The sequence below is a fragment of the Doryrhamphus excisus genome, chromosome 19 (assembly GCF_030265055.1).
Source record: "Doryrhamphus excisus isolate RoL2022-K1 chromosome 19, RoL_Dexc_1.0, whole genome shotgun sequence".
NCBI lineage: Eukaryota > Metazoa > Chordata > Actinopteri > Syngnathiformes > Syngnathidae > Doryrhamphus > Doryrhamphus excisus.
In genome coordinates, this window is record NC_080484.1 from 2,070,586 (window position 1) to 2,089,312 (window position 18,727).

Consider the following 18,727-nt stretch of genomic DNA (forward strand, 5'->3'; position numbering starts at 1 on the left):
TTTTACAAATGTATCTTTTTAGTTGGGAACTGATATTTTCCTGAAACTTACCTATGTTCTACTGCTGGTTACTAAAGAACGGAAAAAAGTAGAATTTTTTTTTCTGATGAAAGATGAGTTTCCGTGTTTATTAATCATAAAAAAATAATATTTCATGTGCTTTGAAAAATCTGTCAATATAAACAAAAATGGCCGCTAAAAAGGGGTTGAATTGTGAAAATGGCTGGGATTGAATGACAATATTTTGGAATATTATCATATTTTTTCACTTGTGTGTACTATATTGGCTAATATGAGTGATATGAAGATATGAAGAATATGAAGATGACTATAGGGGTGCTATTTCATGTTTGGAGGGCTCTAATAGTGTTAAAAATTGTATTTAGAAGGTGGTAAACAGGTTATCTATGCTTAATATATCTTAGTGTCTCTTCCTGTGTGTACTATATTGGCTAATAGGAGTGTAAAGGTGACTATAGGGGTGCTATTTCATGTTTGGAGGGCTCTAATAGTGTTAAAAATCGTATATGGAAGGTGGTAGACATGTTATCTGTGCTTAATATATCTTATTGTCTCTTCTTGTGTGTACTATATTGGCTAATAGAAGTGTAAGGGTGACTATAGGGGTGCTATTTCATGTTTGGAGGGCTCTAATAATGTTAAAAAGTGTATTTAGAAGGTGGTAAACAAGTTTATTATGCCTATTACGCTTTATTTTCTCTTATCAGGTCTATTATATTGGCTAATAGAAGTGTAAGGGTGACTATAGGGGTGCTATTTCATGTTTGGAGGGCTCTAATAGTGTTAAAAATCGTATATGGAAGGTGGTAAACAGGTTAGCTATGCTTAATATATCTTATTGTCTCTTCTTGTGTGTACTATGTTGGCTAATAGGAGTGTAAGGGTGACTATAGGGGTGCTATTTCATGTTTGGAGGGCTCTAATAGTGTTAAAAATCGTATATGGAAGGTGGTAAACAGGTTATCTATGCTTAATATATCTTATTGTCTCTTCTTGTGTGTACTAAATTGGCTGATAGAAGTGTAAGGGTGACTATAGGGGTGCTATTTCATGTTTGGAGGGCTCTAATAGTGTTAAAAATCGTATTTAGAAGGCGGTAAACAGGTTATCTATGCTTAATATATCTTATTGTCTCTTCTTGTGTGTACTATATTGGCTAATAGAAGTGTAAGGGTGACTATAGGGGTGCTATTTCATGTTTGGAGGGCTCTAATAGTGTTAAAAATTATATTTAGAAGGTGGTAAACAGGTTATCTATGCTTAATATATCTTATTGTCTCTTCATGTGTGTACTATATTGGCTAATAGGAGTGTAAAGGTGACTATAGGGGTGCTATTTCATGTTTGGAGGGCTCTAATAGTGTTAAAAATCGTATATGGAAGGTGGTAAACAGGTTATCTATGCTTAATATATCTTAGTGTCTCTTCCTGTGTGTACTATATTGGGTAATAGGAGTGTAAAGGTGACTATAGGGGTGCTATTTCATGTTTGGAGGGCTCTAATAATGTTAAAAAGTGTATTTAGAAGGTGGTAAACAAGTTTATTATGCCTATTACGCTTTATTTTCTCTTATTAGGTCTATTATATTGGCTAATAGAAGTGTAAGGGTGACTATAGGGGTGCTATTTCATGTTTGGAGGGCTCTAATAGTGTTAAAAATCGTATATAGAAGGTGGTAAACAGGTTATCTATGCTTAATATATCTTACTGTCTCTTCTTGTGTGTACTATATTGGCTAATAGGAGTGTAAAGGTGACTATAGGGGTGCTATTTCATGTTTGGAGGGCTCTAATAGTGTTAAACATCGTATTTAGAAGGCGGTAAACAGGTTATCTATGCTTAATATATCTTATTGTCTCTTCTTGTGTGTACTATATTGGCTAATAGAAGTGTAAGGGCGACTATAGGGGTGTTATTTCATGTTTGGAGGGCTCTAATAATGTTAAAAAGTGTATTTAGAAGGTGGTAAACAAGTTTATTATGCCTATTACGCTTTATTTTCTCTTATTAGGTCTATTATATTGGGTAATAGGAGTGTAAAGGTGACTATAGGGGTGCTATTTCATGTTTGGAGGGCTCTAATAGTGTTAAAAATTGTATTTAGAAGGTGGTAAACAGGTTATCTATGCTTAATATATCTTAGTGTCTTTTCCTGTGTGTACTATATTGGCTAATAGGAGTGTAAAGGTGACTATAGGGGTGCTATTTCATGTTTGGAGGGCTCTAATAGTGTTAAAAATCGTATATGGAAGGTGGTAGACATGTTATCTGTGCTTAATATATCTTATTGTCTCTTCTTGTGTGTACTATATTGGCTAATAGAAGTGTAAGGGTGACTATAGGGGTGCTATTTCATGTTTGGAGGGCTCTAATAATGTTAAAAAGTGTATTTAGAAGGTGGTAAACAAGTTTATTATGCCTATTACGCTTTATTTTCTCTTATCAGGTCTATTATATTGGCTAATAGAAGTGTAAGGGTGACTATAGGGGTGCTATTTCATGTTTGGAGGGCTCTAATAGTGTTAAAAATCGTATATGGAAGGTGGTAAACAGGTTAGCTATGCTTAATATATCTTATTGTCTCTTCTTGTGTGTACTATGTTGGCTAATAGGAGTGTAAGGGTGACTATAGGGGTGCTATTTCATGTTTGGAGGGCTCTAATAGTGTTAAAAATCGTATATGGAAGGTGGTAAACAGGTTATCTATGCTTAATATATCTTATTGTCTCTTCTTGTGTGTACTATATTGGCTGATAGAAGTGTAAGGGTGACTATAGGGGTGCTATTTCATGTTTGGAGGGCTCTAATAGTGTTAAAAATCGTATTTAGAAGGCGGTAAACAGGTTATCTATGCTTAATATATCTTATTGTCTCTTCTTGTGTGTACTATATTGGCTAATAGAAGTGTAAGGGTGACTATAGGGGTGTTATTTCATGTTTGGAGGGCTCTAATAATGTTAAAAAGTGTATTTAGAAGGTGGTAAACAAGTTTATTATGCCTATTACGCTTTATTTTCTCTTATTAGGTCTATTATATTGGCTAATAGAAGTGTAAGGGTGACTATAGGGGTGCTATTTCATGTTTGGAGGGCTCTAATAGTGTTAAAAATCGTATATAGAAGGTGGTAAACAGGTTATCTATGCTTAATATATCTTACTGTCTCTTCTTGTGTGTACTATATTGGCTAATAGGAGTGTAAAGGTGACTATAGGGGTGCTATTTCATGTTTGGAGGGCTCTAATAGTGTTAAACATCGTATTTAGAAGGCGGTAAACAGGTTATCTATGCTTAATATATCTTATTGTCTCTTCTTGTGTGTACTATATTGGCTAATAGAAGTGTAAGGGCGACTATAGGGGTGTTATTTCATGTTTGGAGGGCTCTAATAATGTTAAAAAGTGTATTTAGAAGGTGGTAAACAAGTTTATTATGCCTATTATGCTTTATTTTCTCTTATTAGGTCTATTATATTGGGTAATAGGAGTGTAAAGGTGACTATAGGGGTGCTATTTCATGTTTGGAGGGCTCTAATAGTGTTAAAAATCGTATTTAGAAGGTGGTAAACAGGTTATCTATGCTTAATATATCTTAGTGTCTCTTCCTGTGTGTACTATGTTGGCTAATAGGAGTGTAAAGGTGACTATAGGGGTGTTATTTCATGTTTGGAGGGCTCTAATAATGTTAAAAAGTGTATTTAGAAGGTGGTAAACAAGTTTATTATGCCTATTACGCTTTATTTTCTCTTATTATGTCTATTATATTGAGTAATAGGAGTGTAAAGGTGACTATAGGGGTGCTATTTCATGTTTGGAGGGCTCTAATAGTGTTAAAAAGCATATTTAGAAGGTATTTTCACGGGACAATGAAAAAATAGCCGTGCCGCACTTTGGACACCCATGCTCTACATGCTGACTCGTGGACTCTCCCGCCATTTTTCCCGGGAACGCCGTTCTGGATGAGTTAGTGGATATGTGCTAAAAAAATCTCGCTACCTGAGTAGCCGCAGCTCCGTTAGCAGCGTGGGGTTCTGCTGGGCCTTCTCCGGCGTGGGTTGGGATGCCTGCTCGTGCTCCAGACGCAGCCTCTGGATCTCCTGCAGGATCTCCCTGGAGAACACAACCGGTTTAAGAACCGAGATGGAACTCAACCTGGTCCGGGCATAGTCGGAACCGACGATGCCGACCTGTTTTTGTTCTCCAGCTCTGCGATCAACTGCCTCTGCTGCTTGTTGGCATCAAAGTTGAAACTCAAGTCCGACGGAGGGCATTGTTGCTGTGGAGGGGAAAAAACAACACACTGTGAATTTAAAAATAAATTACAGCACAGTGGCATGATATCAAAAACATGTTTTTTGAGGAATACCTGGAATATGAAATGATAAAAAAAATTAATTACGAAGATATTTCAAGAAAACAACCTGACCGGGTCATTTTTGACCCACTTATGGAAGGTTGGGGTAGTAACACAAAAACTAAAATTTCTTAAAATCTATAAAAGATAAGTTAAAAATGTGAATGGCATGATATGAAAAACATGTTTTTTGAGTAATACCTGAAATATGAAATGATAAAAAAAAATTTATTACGAAGAAATTTCAAGAAAACAACCCGACCGGGTCATTTTTGACCCACTTATGGAAGATTTCTTAAAATTTCTTAAAATGTATAAAAGGTAAGTTAAAAATGTGAATGGCATGATATCAAAAATATGATTTTTGAGGAATACCTGGAATATGAAATGATAAAAAAATTTCATTACGAAGATATTTCAAGAAAACAACCTGACCGGGTCATTTTTGACCCACTTATGGAAGGTTGGGGTAGTAACACAAAAACTAAAATTTCTTAAAATCTATAAAAGATAAGTTAAAAATGTGAATGGCATGATATGAAAAACATGTTTTTTGAGTAATACCTGAAATATGAAATGATAAAAAAAAATTTATTACGAAGAAATTTCAAGAAAACAACCCGACCGGGTCATTTTTGACCCACTTATGGAAGATTTCTTAAAATTTCTTAAAATGTATAAAAGGTAAGTTAAAAATGTGAATGGCATGATATCAAAAATATGATTTTTGAGGAATACCTGGAATATGAAATGATAAAAAAATTTCATTACGAAGATATTTCAAGAAAACAACCTGACCGGGTCATTTTTGACCCACTTATGGAAGGTTGGGGTAGTAACACCAAAACTAAAATTTCTTAAAATGTATAAAAGATAAGTAAAAAACGTGAATGGCATGATATGAAAAACATGTTTTTTGAGTAATACCTGAAATATGAAATGATAAAAAAAAATTAATTACAAAGATATTTCAAGAAAACAACCTGACCGGGTCATGTTTGACCCACTTATGGGAGATTTCTTAAAATTTCTTAAAATGTATAAAAGTTAAGTTAAAAATGTGAATGGCATGATATCAAAAACATGTTTTTTGAGGAATACCTGGAATATGAAATGATTTTAAAAATTTGATTACGAAGAAATTTCAAGACAACAACCTGACCGGGTCATTTTTGACCCACTTATGGAAGATTTCTTAAAATTTCTTAAAATGTATAAAAGGTAAGTTAAAAATGTGAATGGCATGATATCAAAAATATGATTTTTGAGGAATACCTGGAATATGAAATGATAAATTTTTTTCATTACGAAGATATTTCAAGAAAACAACCTGACCGGGTCATTTTTGACCCACTTATGGAAGGTTGGGGTAGTAACACAAAAATTAAAATTTCTTAAAATGTATAAAAGATAAGTTAAAAATGTGAATGGTATGAAATCAAAAGTAATTTTTGAGTAATACCTGGAATATGAAATGATAAAAAAATGTTCATTACGAAGATATTTCAACTTTTTTATGGGAGTTTTGATTAATTATGATTTTATCTCATAATTCCAACTTTTCATTTTTAATCTCATAATTTTGACTTTTTTATCTCATAATTTTTTTATCATATCAATAATCATATCAATTTTTGTCTCAGAATTTCCACTTGTTCCCATAATTATGATTTTATCTCATAATTCCAACTTTTCATTTTAGAATTGTTGATTTTTAATCTCATAATTATGAATTTTTATCTCACAATTTCGATTTTTTTATCATATAATTTTTGTCTCAGAATTTCCACTTGTTCCCATAATTATGATTTTATCTCATAATTACAACTTTTAGAATTGTTCATTTTTAATCTCATAATTTTGTTTTTTTTTGCTCACAAATTTGACTTTTTATATCATATTTATGACTATCTCATAATTTCGACTTTTTATCTTAGAATTGTGACTTTTGAGTTCAAACTTTTTACTTTTTGTCTAATAATTTCCATTTTTTAATTTCATAAGTTTGACTTTTTATGTCCAAATCATGATTTTGTATCTCACAAATTGGACTTTTTATTTCATAATTATGAATCATTTCCAATTTTTATCTCATAAATTTGACTTTGTATCTCATATTTATGAATTTATGAGTTTCACATTTTTATAAATATGACTTTACTATATAAATGTCAATTTTTTTCACAATTATGATTTTCTTATGACATCATTTGGACTTTTTATCTCAAAATGTTGACAATTTATTTCATAATTATGACTTTTTATTTCATAATTTACACTTCACTTCAAATCTATCATTTTTAGATATTTTTTTAGATTAACATCATTTTAGTTGGGAGCCGACATTGTGACTTCCTGTCTGGTGACTTAGCATTTTTTTCTTCCAGTGAGGTAAACAAGCTTACATAGATTCCTAAGTAAAAAAAAAAAAAAAGTCTGATGGAAGCGCCATTTTGCCAACGTTCCATCCTGCACTCACCGTGGAGTTCCCCGCCTCGGCCGCCAGGCGTGCGGCGTAGCGGGCGATGAGGCGGTGCTCCTCGTCCAGCCGGCTGGGACTCTCCAGGACGCTGCATGAAAAAAAAACACGAAAAAAAAGTCACTGCGACTCGCCAACAGCACACTTATAGGGGTGCTATTTCATGTCTAGAGAGCTCTAATAGTGTTAAATAGTGTATTTAGAAGGTGGTAAACAGGTTTATTATGCCTAATACGCTTTATTTTCTCTTATTAGGTCTACTATATTGGGTAATGGCCGCGTAAAGGTGACTATAGGGGTGCTATTTAATGTATAGAGGGCTCTAATACTGTTAAATAGCATATTTAAAAGGTGGTACACAGGTTTATTATGCCTAATACGCTTTATTTTCTCTTATTATGTCTATTATATTGGGTAATAGGAGTGTAAATGTGACTATAGGGGTGCTATTTCATGTCTAGAGAGCTCTAATAGTGTTAAAAAGCGTATTTAGAAGGTGGTAAACAGGTTTATTATGCCTATTACGCTTTATTTTCTCTTATTAGGTCTATTATATTGGGTAATAGGAGTGTAAAGGTGACTATAGGGGTGCTATTTCATGTCTAGAGGGCTCTAATATTGTTAAATAGCATATTTAGAAGGTGGTAAACAGGTTTATTATGCCTAATATGCTTTATTTTCTCTTATTATGTCTATTATATTGGGTAATAGGAGTGTAAAGGTGACTATAGGGGTGCTATTTCATGTCTAGAGAGCTCTAATAGTGTTAAATAGCGTATTTAGAAGGTGGTAAACAGGTTTATTATGCCTAATACGCTTTATTTTTACTTATTATGTCTATAATATTGGGTAATAGGAGTGTAAAGGTGACTATAGGGGTGCTATGTCATGTCTAGAGGGCTCTAATACTGTTAAATAGCGTATTTAGAAGGTGGTAAACAGGTTTATTATGCATAATACGCTTTATTTTCTCTTATTATGTCTATTATATTGGGTAATAGGAGTGTAAAGGTGACTATAGGGGTGCTATTTCATGTCTAGAGGGCTCTAATAGTGTTAAAAAAGCGTATTTAGAAGGTGGTAAACAGGTTTATTATGCATAATATGCTTTATTTTCTCTTATTATGTCTATTATATTGAGTAATAGGAGTGTAAAGCTGACTATAGGGGTGCTATTTCATGTCTAGAGGGCTCTAATACTGTGAAAAAGCGTATTTAGAAGGTGGTAAACAGGTTTATTATGCCTAATACGCTTTATTTTCTCTTATTAGGTCTATTATATTGGGTAATAGGAGTGTAAAGTTGACTATAGGGGTGCTATTTCATGTCTAGAGAGCTCTAATAGTGTTAGTGTATTTAGAAGGTGGTAAACAGGTTTATTATGCCTAATACGCTTTATTTTCTCTTATTATGTCTATTATATTGGGTAATAGGAGTGTAAAGGTGACTATAGGGGTGTTATTTCATGTCTAGAGGGCTCTAATAGTGTTAAAAAGCATATTTAGAAGGTGGTAAACCGGTTTATTATGCCTATTATGCTTTATTTTCTCTTATTATGTCTATTATATTGGGTAATAGGAGTGTAAAGGTGACTATAGGGGTGTTATTTCATGTCTAGTGGGCTCTAATAGTGTTAAAAAGAGCGTATTTAGAAGGTGGTAAACAGGTTTATTATGCCTAATAAGCTTTATTTTCTCTTATTAGGTCGATTATATTGGGTAATAGACGCGTAAATGGGGTGCTATTTCATGTCTAGTATTTTTTTTAATCAAAAATTTTATAATTAAAATAAATAAATACATTTGGATTTATACATGTTTTACATTTTTAGGTGCGACTTATACTCCGGAGCGACTTATAGTCCAGAAAATACGGTATATGAAATTTGTCAGAGATTTTTTTTGTAAAAACAAATCAATAATTTTTTTAAAAAATCAATAAAAAAAATATAAAAAATGTAATAATTTAAATAAATAAATACATTTGGATTTATACATGTTTTATATTTTTAAAAAAAAATATTTTTTTTAAATATGAAATTTGTAAAAAAAAAATTGTAGAAAAAAAAATTCAATAAATTTTTTTATAAATAAATAAAAAATTGTAAAAAATGTAATAATTTCAATAAATAAATAAATTTGGATTTATACATGTTTTACATTTTTAGGTGCGACTTATACTCCGGAGCGACTTATAGTCCAGAAAATACGGTATATGAAATTTGTCAGAGATTTTTTTTGTAAAAACAAATCAATAATTTTTTTTTAAAATCAATTTAAAAAAATATTAAAAATGTAATAATTTAAATAAATAAATACATTTGGATTTATACATGTTTTATATTTAAAAAAAAATATTTTTTTTAAAATATGAAATTTGTAAAAAAAAATTGTAGAAAAAAAATTCAATAAATTTTTTATAAATAAATAAATAAAAAAATATAAAAAATGTAATAATTTCAATAAATAAATAAATTTGGATTTATACATGTTTTACATTTTTAGGTGCGACTTATACTCCGGAGCGACTTATAGTCCAGAAAATACGGTATATGAAATTTGTAAAAAAAAAAAAAATGTAAAAAAAAAAATCAATATTTTTTTTTAAATCAATAAAAAAATATAAAAAATGTAATAATTTCAATAAATGAATAAATTTGGATTTATACATGTTTTACATTTTTAGGTGCGACTTATATTTTGGAGCGACTTATAGTCCAGAAAATACGGTATATGAAATTTGTCAGAGATTTTTTTTGTAAAAACAAATCAATAATTTTTTTTAAATAAAAAAAAATATATCAAAAATGTAATAATTTAAATAAATAAATACATTTGGATTTATACATGTTTTATATTTAAAAAAAATATATATTTTTTTAAATATGAAATTTGTAAAAAAAATTGTAGAAAAAAAAATTCAATAATTTTTTTATAAATAAATAAAAAAAATATAAAAAATGTAATAATTTCAATAAATAAATAAATTTGGATTTATACATGTTTTATATTTTAAAAAAAATATTTTTTTAAAATATGAAATTTGTAAAAAGAAATTGTAGAAAAAAAAATTCTATAAATTTTTTTATAAATAAATAAAGAAATATAAAAAATGTAATAATTTCAATAAATAAATAAATTTGGATTTATACATGTTTTACATTTTTAGGTGCGACTAAAAAGAAAATACGGTATATGAAATTTGTCAGAGATTTTTTTTGTAAAAACAAATCAATATTTTTTTTTAAAAATCAATAAAAATGTAATAATTTAATTAAATAAATACATTTGGATTTATACATGTTTTACATGTATAAATCCCCCGGGGGGGGGGGGGTCTCGTTAAGCGGTATGGCGAAATATCTGAGACATCGCCGACTCGGTGGCTTTATTTTAAGAACACATTATCGGATAAAAATATGGCTGCAAATCACCAGGATGTACTTCGAAGCAACGTGCGTTACGGAGTTCCGTCACAGAAGAACGCCGATTGGACGCCGCTAACGTGCTAAAGTAAATAAGCGAGGCTTACCTCGAGAGAATGCGCCTAGGAAGAACGACGCGTGCGACCGCCAGCGCAGACGAGCATCTCCGCTACCACGCCGATGCCGCCGCCGCTGCTGCTGTCTCCACGGAAACTCCACAGTCACCTGACCTCGTGACGACACAGATTCTCTCTCTCTCCTGTCTCTCTTCTCTGCGCCATAACTGCCTTTATACATCCTGACTGCCCCCCCCCCCCGTTTTTCATAAATCTATCAGTCTATAAATAGCAACGGTTATTTGTCGCCGGCTTCAAGGCGTCTCCGAGGTTACTTAGGAGCCAATGTGACCTGCAACGCCATCAATGACAGCACACACCTTCCTTGGGGGAGGAAGAGGAGGAGGGGGGGGGGGGGGGCGTCGGACATTAATCCTCACCTCCATGCTGTGTCATCCAGGACCGTAAAAAGCATGGGTGGGGGGGGGGGGGGGGGGGGGGGGAATTACGGCTGACCCAGTCAAGGATAGACTGACCAGGATGACAAAAGGCTGTCATTCAATGCAGGTCAGGGGGTGGTTAAAGTGCAGACCAGGGGCCATTTGGAGGCCGCGGCTGTTTCTTATTCGGACCACGACAGAATTTTTTTTTTTATTTAAAAATCCTCAACCGTTATTTTACAAAATGAAAGTCAAAATATTAGGAAAAAAAAGTGTATATAATATAATGTATTTTTAAGAACCTAAAAATAAAAAATAAAAAATAAAAAAATATAAATATATATAATATATATATGAAATAAATAATAAAAAAATAAGATCTTAGTAGCATAGAGTTGAAATATTTAAGATAAAAAATCTGGAATATTATTTAAAAAAATTAATTTAAAGTGAAAATTAGGTTGGGGAAAAACTAATTTTCATTTTAACTTTTTTAAAAAATAATTAACTAATTCATAAAGTCAAAATATTAGGAAAAAAAGTGTATATAATATAACGTATTTTTAAGAACATGAGGAAAAATAAGATTTTAGTAGCATAGAGTTGAAATATTTAAGATAAAAAAATCTGGAATATTATTTAAAAAAATAAAGTTAAAGTGAAAATTAGGTTGGGGAAAACCTAATTAAAAAAAATAATACTAATAATTAACTAATTCATAAAGTCAAAATATTAGGAAAAAATTGTATATAATATAATGTATTTTTAAGAACATGAGGAAAAATAAGATTTTTAAAAATCTGGAATATTATAAAAAAAATAAAGTTAAAGTGAAAATTAGGTTGGGGAAAACCTAATTTTCACTTTAACTTTTTTTTAAATAATTAACTAATTCATAAAGTCAAAATATTAGGAAAAAAGTGTATATCATACAATGTATTTTTAAGAACATAAAAATAAAAAATAAAAAATAAAAAAAATATATATATATATATGAAATAAATAATAAAAAATAAGATCTTAGTTGCATAGAGTTCAAATATTTAAGATAAAAAAAATCTGGAATATTATTTTAAAAAAATAAAGTTAAAGTGAAAATTAGGTTGGGGAAAAATTAATTTTCATTTTAACTTTTTTTTTTAACTAATTAACTAATTTATAAAGTCTAAATATTATGGGAAAAAAATCATAAAATTACAAGAATGAAGTAAAAATATAAAACAAATGTCATTTTGTAGCATAAAGTTGAATATTTGAATTGCAAAAAATTGCAATATTATGAGAAGAACAAACAAATCAATAAATGACATTTTGAGAACAAACTTCTGTCAAGTAATTATATATTATAATAGTAATTATTATTTATTATATTACTATAATAAATAATATAATTATTATTATAATAATATAATATATATATTATATTATATATATTATTATTATATTAATATTATATATTATATTATATATATAATATAATAATAATAATATAATTATAATAAATAATAATATTATATATTATTATAATATTAATTATAATTATAATATAATTCTAATTAATATATAATATATATATATATAATATATTAATATTTATTCCTAAATTAATTAATAAGTAAATAAGCCACACACAATGCTATAGTAGCTAGCAGAGCCGAGTTAGCATCAAGTCAATGCTTTTTTGGTACCCCATGAATTCCGCCTAGCAACAAGGGCGTGGTTATAGCAAATAACGTAAATAGTCATTCGAAAATTCAAAAACCTTTTTGCCGATTCTCCCTGTCCTTTCTGTGCTTTGTGGGGCAGAGTAGCTCTCTGCCCCGAGTTGCCCCGAAAACGAAAGAGCTAGCGTCATATCCCACTTCATATCCTCCATGAATTCTGCCTAGCAACAAGTGATGGAGCAGAATCCATGCCGACTCTCCCTGTCCTTTCCTCTGCTGGCTCGGGGGCTGTGTGAATTCCGCCCAGCAACAAAGTCATGAAATAATCTTGGCAGTGCCGACTCTCCCTGTCCTTCATCTGAACATGTATTTATTATTGTGTGGTTTCGTAGTAGTAAAACAAGCCCGTCAAAAAGTACTGCAGTATTTGTAGCGTGTACAGGATGTCGGATGCAGTTTGACGTAGAGAAAGTGAAAGTGAAAGTGAAAGTTTTTTTTTGTTTTTTTTTTACATGTGCTATTTTGGTGCTTCCAAGCCCGAGGCGGTAAAAGCGGCACACGAGTCGAACATCAAGAAGCTGTGATCCGGGATTCGAACTTCCCGAGACACACGTCCCGAACCTTAAAGACCAAAAATCCCAGAACGGAAACAGAAACTGGCCAGTAAAAGCGAGACGTCGGACAACTGGGAGAACGGCGTCTGTTGGAATCAAAGTCGAGCGGATTCACACACACACACACCTGATGGGAAAAGATGGGAAAAAAAACGTTCCGGAGACAATTGATGGGAATTGGCAACAACTACGCCAAGCCACATTTCTCTTCTCTCTCATGTCTCATCAATCAAAGTAGAAAGCGGAAGCTTGGCGGCGTTCCTGACAACCAACCAACCAACCAACCGGCCTGGGAGCCATTATGGGATGGCAAATATAATCATAATAAAAGTCCATCTTTAAAAACACTACACTTTATAGAATTAAGGGGATTTTTAAAAAATAAACAATTCAATAAATGTGATGTTTGTTTTTGTCGTTTTTGTCAAAATTCAATACCAAAAAAATTGTTTTTAGCAGGGGCGTCACTAGGTTCCTAAAACAGGGGGGATGCGCAAGATATGATTATTATTTATTTATTTAGACTTATAGTCCAAAAAATACAGTATATGAAATTTGTCTGAGATTTGTTTTTGTAAAAAAAATCAATAGAAATTTTTTAAAAATCAATAAAAAATAAAAAAAATTATTTATATCGAATTATTAATTATTTATTATTATTTATTTATTTAAACTTATAGTCCAGAAAATACGGTATATGAAATTTGTCCAAAAAAAAATTGTAAAAAAAATCAATAGAATTTTTTAAAAAATCGATAAAAATATATATATATAATTATTTATATCAAATTATTAATTATTATTTATTTATTTAGACGTATAGTCCAAAAAACTACAGCATATGAAATTTGTCAGAATTTTTTAAAAAATCAATAAAAAAATATAAAATTATTTATATCAAATTATTAATTATTATTTATTTATTTAGACTTATAGTCCAGAAAATACAGCATATGAAATTTGTCAGAATTTTTTAAAAAATCAATAAAAAAATATAAAATTATTTATATCAAATTATTAATTATTATTTATTTATTTATTTAGACTTATAGTCCAGAAAATACAGTATATGAAATTTGTCTGAGATTTGTTTTTGTAAAAAAAAATCAATAGAAATTTTTAAAAAATCAAAAAAAAAAAATTATTTATATGGAGTTATTAATTATTTATTATTATTTGTTTATTTAAACTTATAGTCCAGAAAATACGGGGGACCCACTATGGGATGGCAAATATAATCATAATAAAAGTCCATCTTTAAAAACACTACACTTTATAGAATTAAGGGGATTTTTTTTAATAAACAATTCAATAAATGTGATGTTTGTTTTTGTCGTTTTTGTCAAAATTCAATACCAAAAAAATTGTTTTTAGCACTAGGTTCCTAAAACAGGGGGGATGCACAAGATATGATCAAATTATTATTTATTATTATTTATTTATTTAGACTTATAGTCCAGAAAATATGGTATATTAAATTTTTTCTGTAAAAAAAATCAATAGAATTTTTTTTTAAATTGATAAAAAATATATATAATTATTTATATCACATTATTAATTATTATTTATTTATTTAGACTTACAGTCCAGAAAATACAGCATATGAAATTTGTCAGAATTTTTTAAAAAATCAATTTAAAAAAAAAATTATTTATATCAAATTATTAATTATTATTTATTTATTTAGACTTATAGTCCAGAAAATACAGTATATGAAATTTGTCTGAGATTTGTTTTTGTAAAAAAAAATCAATAGAATTTTTTTTTAAATCAATAAAAAAATATAAAATTATTTATATGGAATTATTAATGATTTATTATTATTTATTTATTTAAACTTATAGTCCAGAAAATACGGTATATGAACTTTGTCAGAGATTTTTCTGTAAAGAAAAATCTATAGAATTTTTTAAAAAATCAATAAAAAATATATATATAATTATTTATATCAAATTATTAATTATTATTTATTTATTTAGACTTATAGTCCAGAAAATACAGTATATGAAATTTGTCTGAGATTTGTTTTTGTAAAAAAAATCAATAGAAATTTTTTAAAAATCAATAAAAAATATAAAATTATTTATATCGAATTATTAATTATTTATTATTATTTATTTATTTAAACTTATCGTCCAGAAAATACGGTATATGAAATTTGTCAGAGATTTGTTTTTGTAAAAAAAATCAATAGAATTTTTTTAAAAAATCAATAAAAAAATATAAAATTATTTATATCGAATTATTAATTATTTATTATTATTTATTTATTTAAACTTATAGTCCAGAAAATACAGTATATGAAATTTGTCAGAGATTTTTTTTTGTAAAAAAAAAAACAATAGAATTTTTTTTAAATCAAGAAAAAATATAAAATTATTTATATCAAATTATTATTTATTTATTATTATTTATTTATTTATTTAGGCTTATAGTCCAGGAAATACGTTATATGAAATTCAATAGAAATTTAAAAAAAATCAATTATAGTGATTGATGACGGCAATCGGACATTTTTCAGCCTCCGACGTGAAGTTCGAAACTAATCGGCGGCGACATGGCGGCGACGGCGACATGGCGGCGACGGCGACATGGCGGCGACGGCGACATGGCGGCAACACTTACACGGTGTGAGGGGGCTCTTGCGGTCTCTCCGCCTGCTCGGGGAATACGGGATGCGGGGGCTCTCCGATGGGGACGCAGCCCAGAGATTTACTGATGGCGTGGCTCAGCTTTTTGGCCGGAGATTTCTGCACAGGCGACAGCAAGGGATGGGTCGGCATCATCATCGTCATCATCGTCATCATCATCATCTCACACAGATCAACCAAAGTCAGCGCTTCTCAAATTTTAGTGCTGTTTTTAAAAAATGCCACATTCTACATTTGTTCACTTCCTGCCTTTCAAAATTAAAATTAAAATTAAAATTAAAATTAAAATTAAAATTAAAATTAAAATTAAAATTAAAATTAAAATTAAAATTAAAATTAAAATTAAAATTAATTAAATTACATTAAATTACATTAAATTACATTAAAAATTAAATGTAATTTAATCCAATCCATCTGGTAGTTTTACAATCAGTAACTGTTACAAAATGATACATTTTGTAAAAAAAATAAAGTGCATTAAAAAGCTGCATTTTTTTTCATAGAATTTAAGTGCTGTTTTTAAAAAATGCCACATTTTACATTTGTTCACTTCCTGCCTTTCAAAATAAAAATAAAAATAAAAATAAAAATAAAAATAAAAATAAAAATAAAAATAAAAATAAAAATAAAAATAAAAATAAAAATAAAAATAAAAATAAAAATAAAAATAAAAATAAAAATAAAAATAAAAATAAAAATAAATTACATTAAATTAAAGTAATTACATTAAATTAAAGTAATTAAATTTAATTTAATGTAATTTAATTCAATCCATCTGGTACTTTTACAATCAGTAACTGTTACATTTGTTCACTTCCTGCCTTTCTAAAATAAAATAAAATAAAATAAAATAAAATAAAATAAAATAAAATAAAATAAAATAAAATAAAATAAAATAAAATAAAATAAAATAAAATAAAATAAAATAAAATAAAATAAAATAAAATAAAATAAAATAAAATAAAATAAAATAAAATAAAATAAAATAAAATAAAATAAAATAAAATAAAATAAAATAAAATAAAATAAAAATAACATTGTTTGATTTCCTTACTCAATCCATCCCATAGTTTGATTCCACATACTGAAATGCTATGCTAACGCTAACGTAGTCCTAGCATAGAAGTATATATGATGTGGTATAGCAGGAACGCTAATGCAGTCAATAAAATCAATGTTGCTAAAATGAGCCCCAAACACCAAAAACCTTTCTCCAAGAGGTCTTACCCAGGACGAGTGCTCCTTCATCTGGTGCTGGTTGCTGTGGGGGCCGTTGGCGTGGCCCCGCCAGAAGCAGCTCTGGCACAGCTGGTAGCCGTGGCACTGTTGGCAACGGTAGCGGAAACCCATCATGCTCTCGCTCCGGCAATACGAACATTCCACCGGATGGAAGACTGAAAGGAGAAGAAGAACGAGAACAGGAGAGCTGATTGGAGGAACCCTGGAGGAACCGTTGTAGGAACCCCGTGTGTTTTATGAAGGGTTTGTTGGTTTTATAGCAGAATTCTATAAAAAAGTATGCAATAGAAACTGCAAAATCATATGCATACAGACTTAAGGAGGTTGCCTACAGCCACGGCTGTCAGTGTTAGTGTCCATCAGTTATAATGAGGAATATAGAAATTAATAACGGCACTTACCATTTTCAACGTTAGCCAATCGATGCATGAGCGGCAGCCAAACCAGGCATTGGGGTGGAGGGTCCGCCATCAACACGTCCAAAAACGTGTTCAGCACGATCTTCTTCTAGATGCAAACACAAACACACACATACACACACACACACACACACAAAACACACACAACATCAGAGAAAGACCAAAACTCAGGAAGTGACACTCAGAGGTCTTCTTCCTACCTGCTGAGGGAAGCAGGTCCTCAACGAGTGCTCGGTGTAGCCAAAAGAAGGACCTTCAAAAACGGCGGTGGGGAGTTTGAGTACCTCACGGAGGAACTGGTCGAACTTGGCAAACACCATCACGCCACTGGAATCGGAGATCTGTGAGAAAATATCTGAGAAAGCAAACATGGTCGGTGAAAGGGAATGGGAAAATATGAAGCAACAGCACCCCCGTGTGGCCGCCCACAGCAACACCAAGGCCTTTATTGTTATATAAAGTCAAATGTAGTCAACTCACAGCGCAGCTTGTCTACTATTTTGCCTCCACACATTGTTGATAGCATAGCCTTCATGGAGAACACCGTCAGCTTGCCGTGGCTTTCACTGCACGGGACAGACAAAGCATGTTTCAATACTAATGGAAGACATTTGGACAACTTTTAATTCATAAAATTATTTTATTTTATTTTATTTTATAAAGGCAGGAAGTGAACAAATGTAACAGTTACTGATTGTAAAAGTACCAGATGGATTGGATTAAATTACTTTTATTTTATTTTATTTTATTTTATTTTATTTTATTTTATTTTATTTTATTTTATTTTATTTTATTTTATTTTATTTTATTTTATTTTATTTTATTTTATTTTATTTTATTTTATAAAGGCAGGAAGTGAACAAATGTAACAGTTACTGATTGTAAATTTAAAAATTAAATTTAAAAAAAAACCCTTAAACTGTATTATGGAAAGCAGGAAGTGAACAAATGTAACAGTTACTGATTGTAAAAGTACCAGATGGATTGGATTAAATTACATTTAATAAAATTTTATTTTATTTTATTTTATTTTATTTTACAAAAAACAAAAAAAACCCTTAAACTGTATTACGGAAAGCAGGAAGTGAACAAATGTAACAGTTACTGATTGTAAAAGTACCAGATGGAGGGGTAGGATTTAATATTTTATTTTATTTTATTATTATATTTTTTTATTATTTTATAAAGGCAGGAAGTGAACAAATGTAACAGTTACTGATTGTAAAAGTACCAGATGGATTGGATGAAATTATATTTAATAAATTTTATTTTATTTTATTTTATTTTATTTTTTATTTGACTTATGACTTTTTATCTCAAAATTTCAACTTTTTATCTCAGAATTTTGACTTTTTATCTCATTATTAT

The 18,727-nt window shown here is 29.7% G+C and overlaps 1 protein-coding gene across 3 annotated transcripts in view; it reads right to left on the minus strand.

Moving 5' to 3' along the window:
• Positions 1-18,727, minus strand: part of dtnbb (dystrobrevin, beta b) — a 33,696-nt gene that overhangs the window by 5,175 nt on the left and 9,794 nt on the right. For 2 of the 3 annotated variants that reach the window (XM_058056673.1, XM_058056674.1), the window contains exons 6-13: positions 17,840-17,925; positions 17,560-17,714; positions 17,342-17,447; positions 16,929-17,095; positions 15,676-15,800; positions 6,853-6,943; positions 4,207-4,295; positions 4,016-4,129 (exon numbers count right to left, since the gene is read on the minus strand). In XM_058056673.1, coding sequence (XP_057912656.1) covers positions 4,016-4,129; positions 4,207-4,295; positions 6,853-6,943; positions 15,676-15,800; positions 16,929-17,095; positions 17,342-17,447; positions 17,560-17,714; positions 17,840-17,925 — 933 coding nt within the window. The remainder of the gene's footprint in view (positions 1-4,015; positions 4,130-4,206; positions 4,296-6,852; positions 6,944-15,675; positions 15,801-16,928; positions 17,096-17,341; positions 17,448-17,559; positions 17,715-17,839; positions 17,926-18,727) is intronic. The other variant, XM_058056676.1, reaches the window with a different exon arrangement.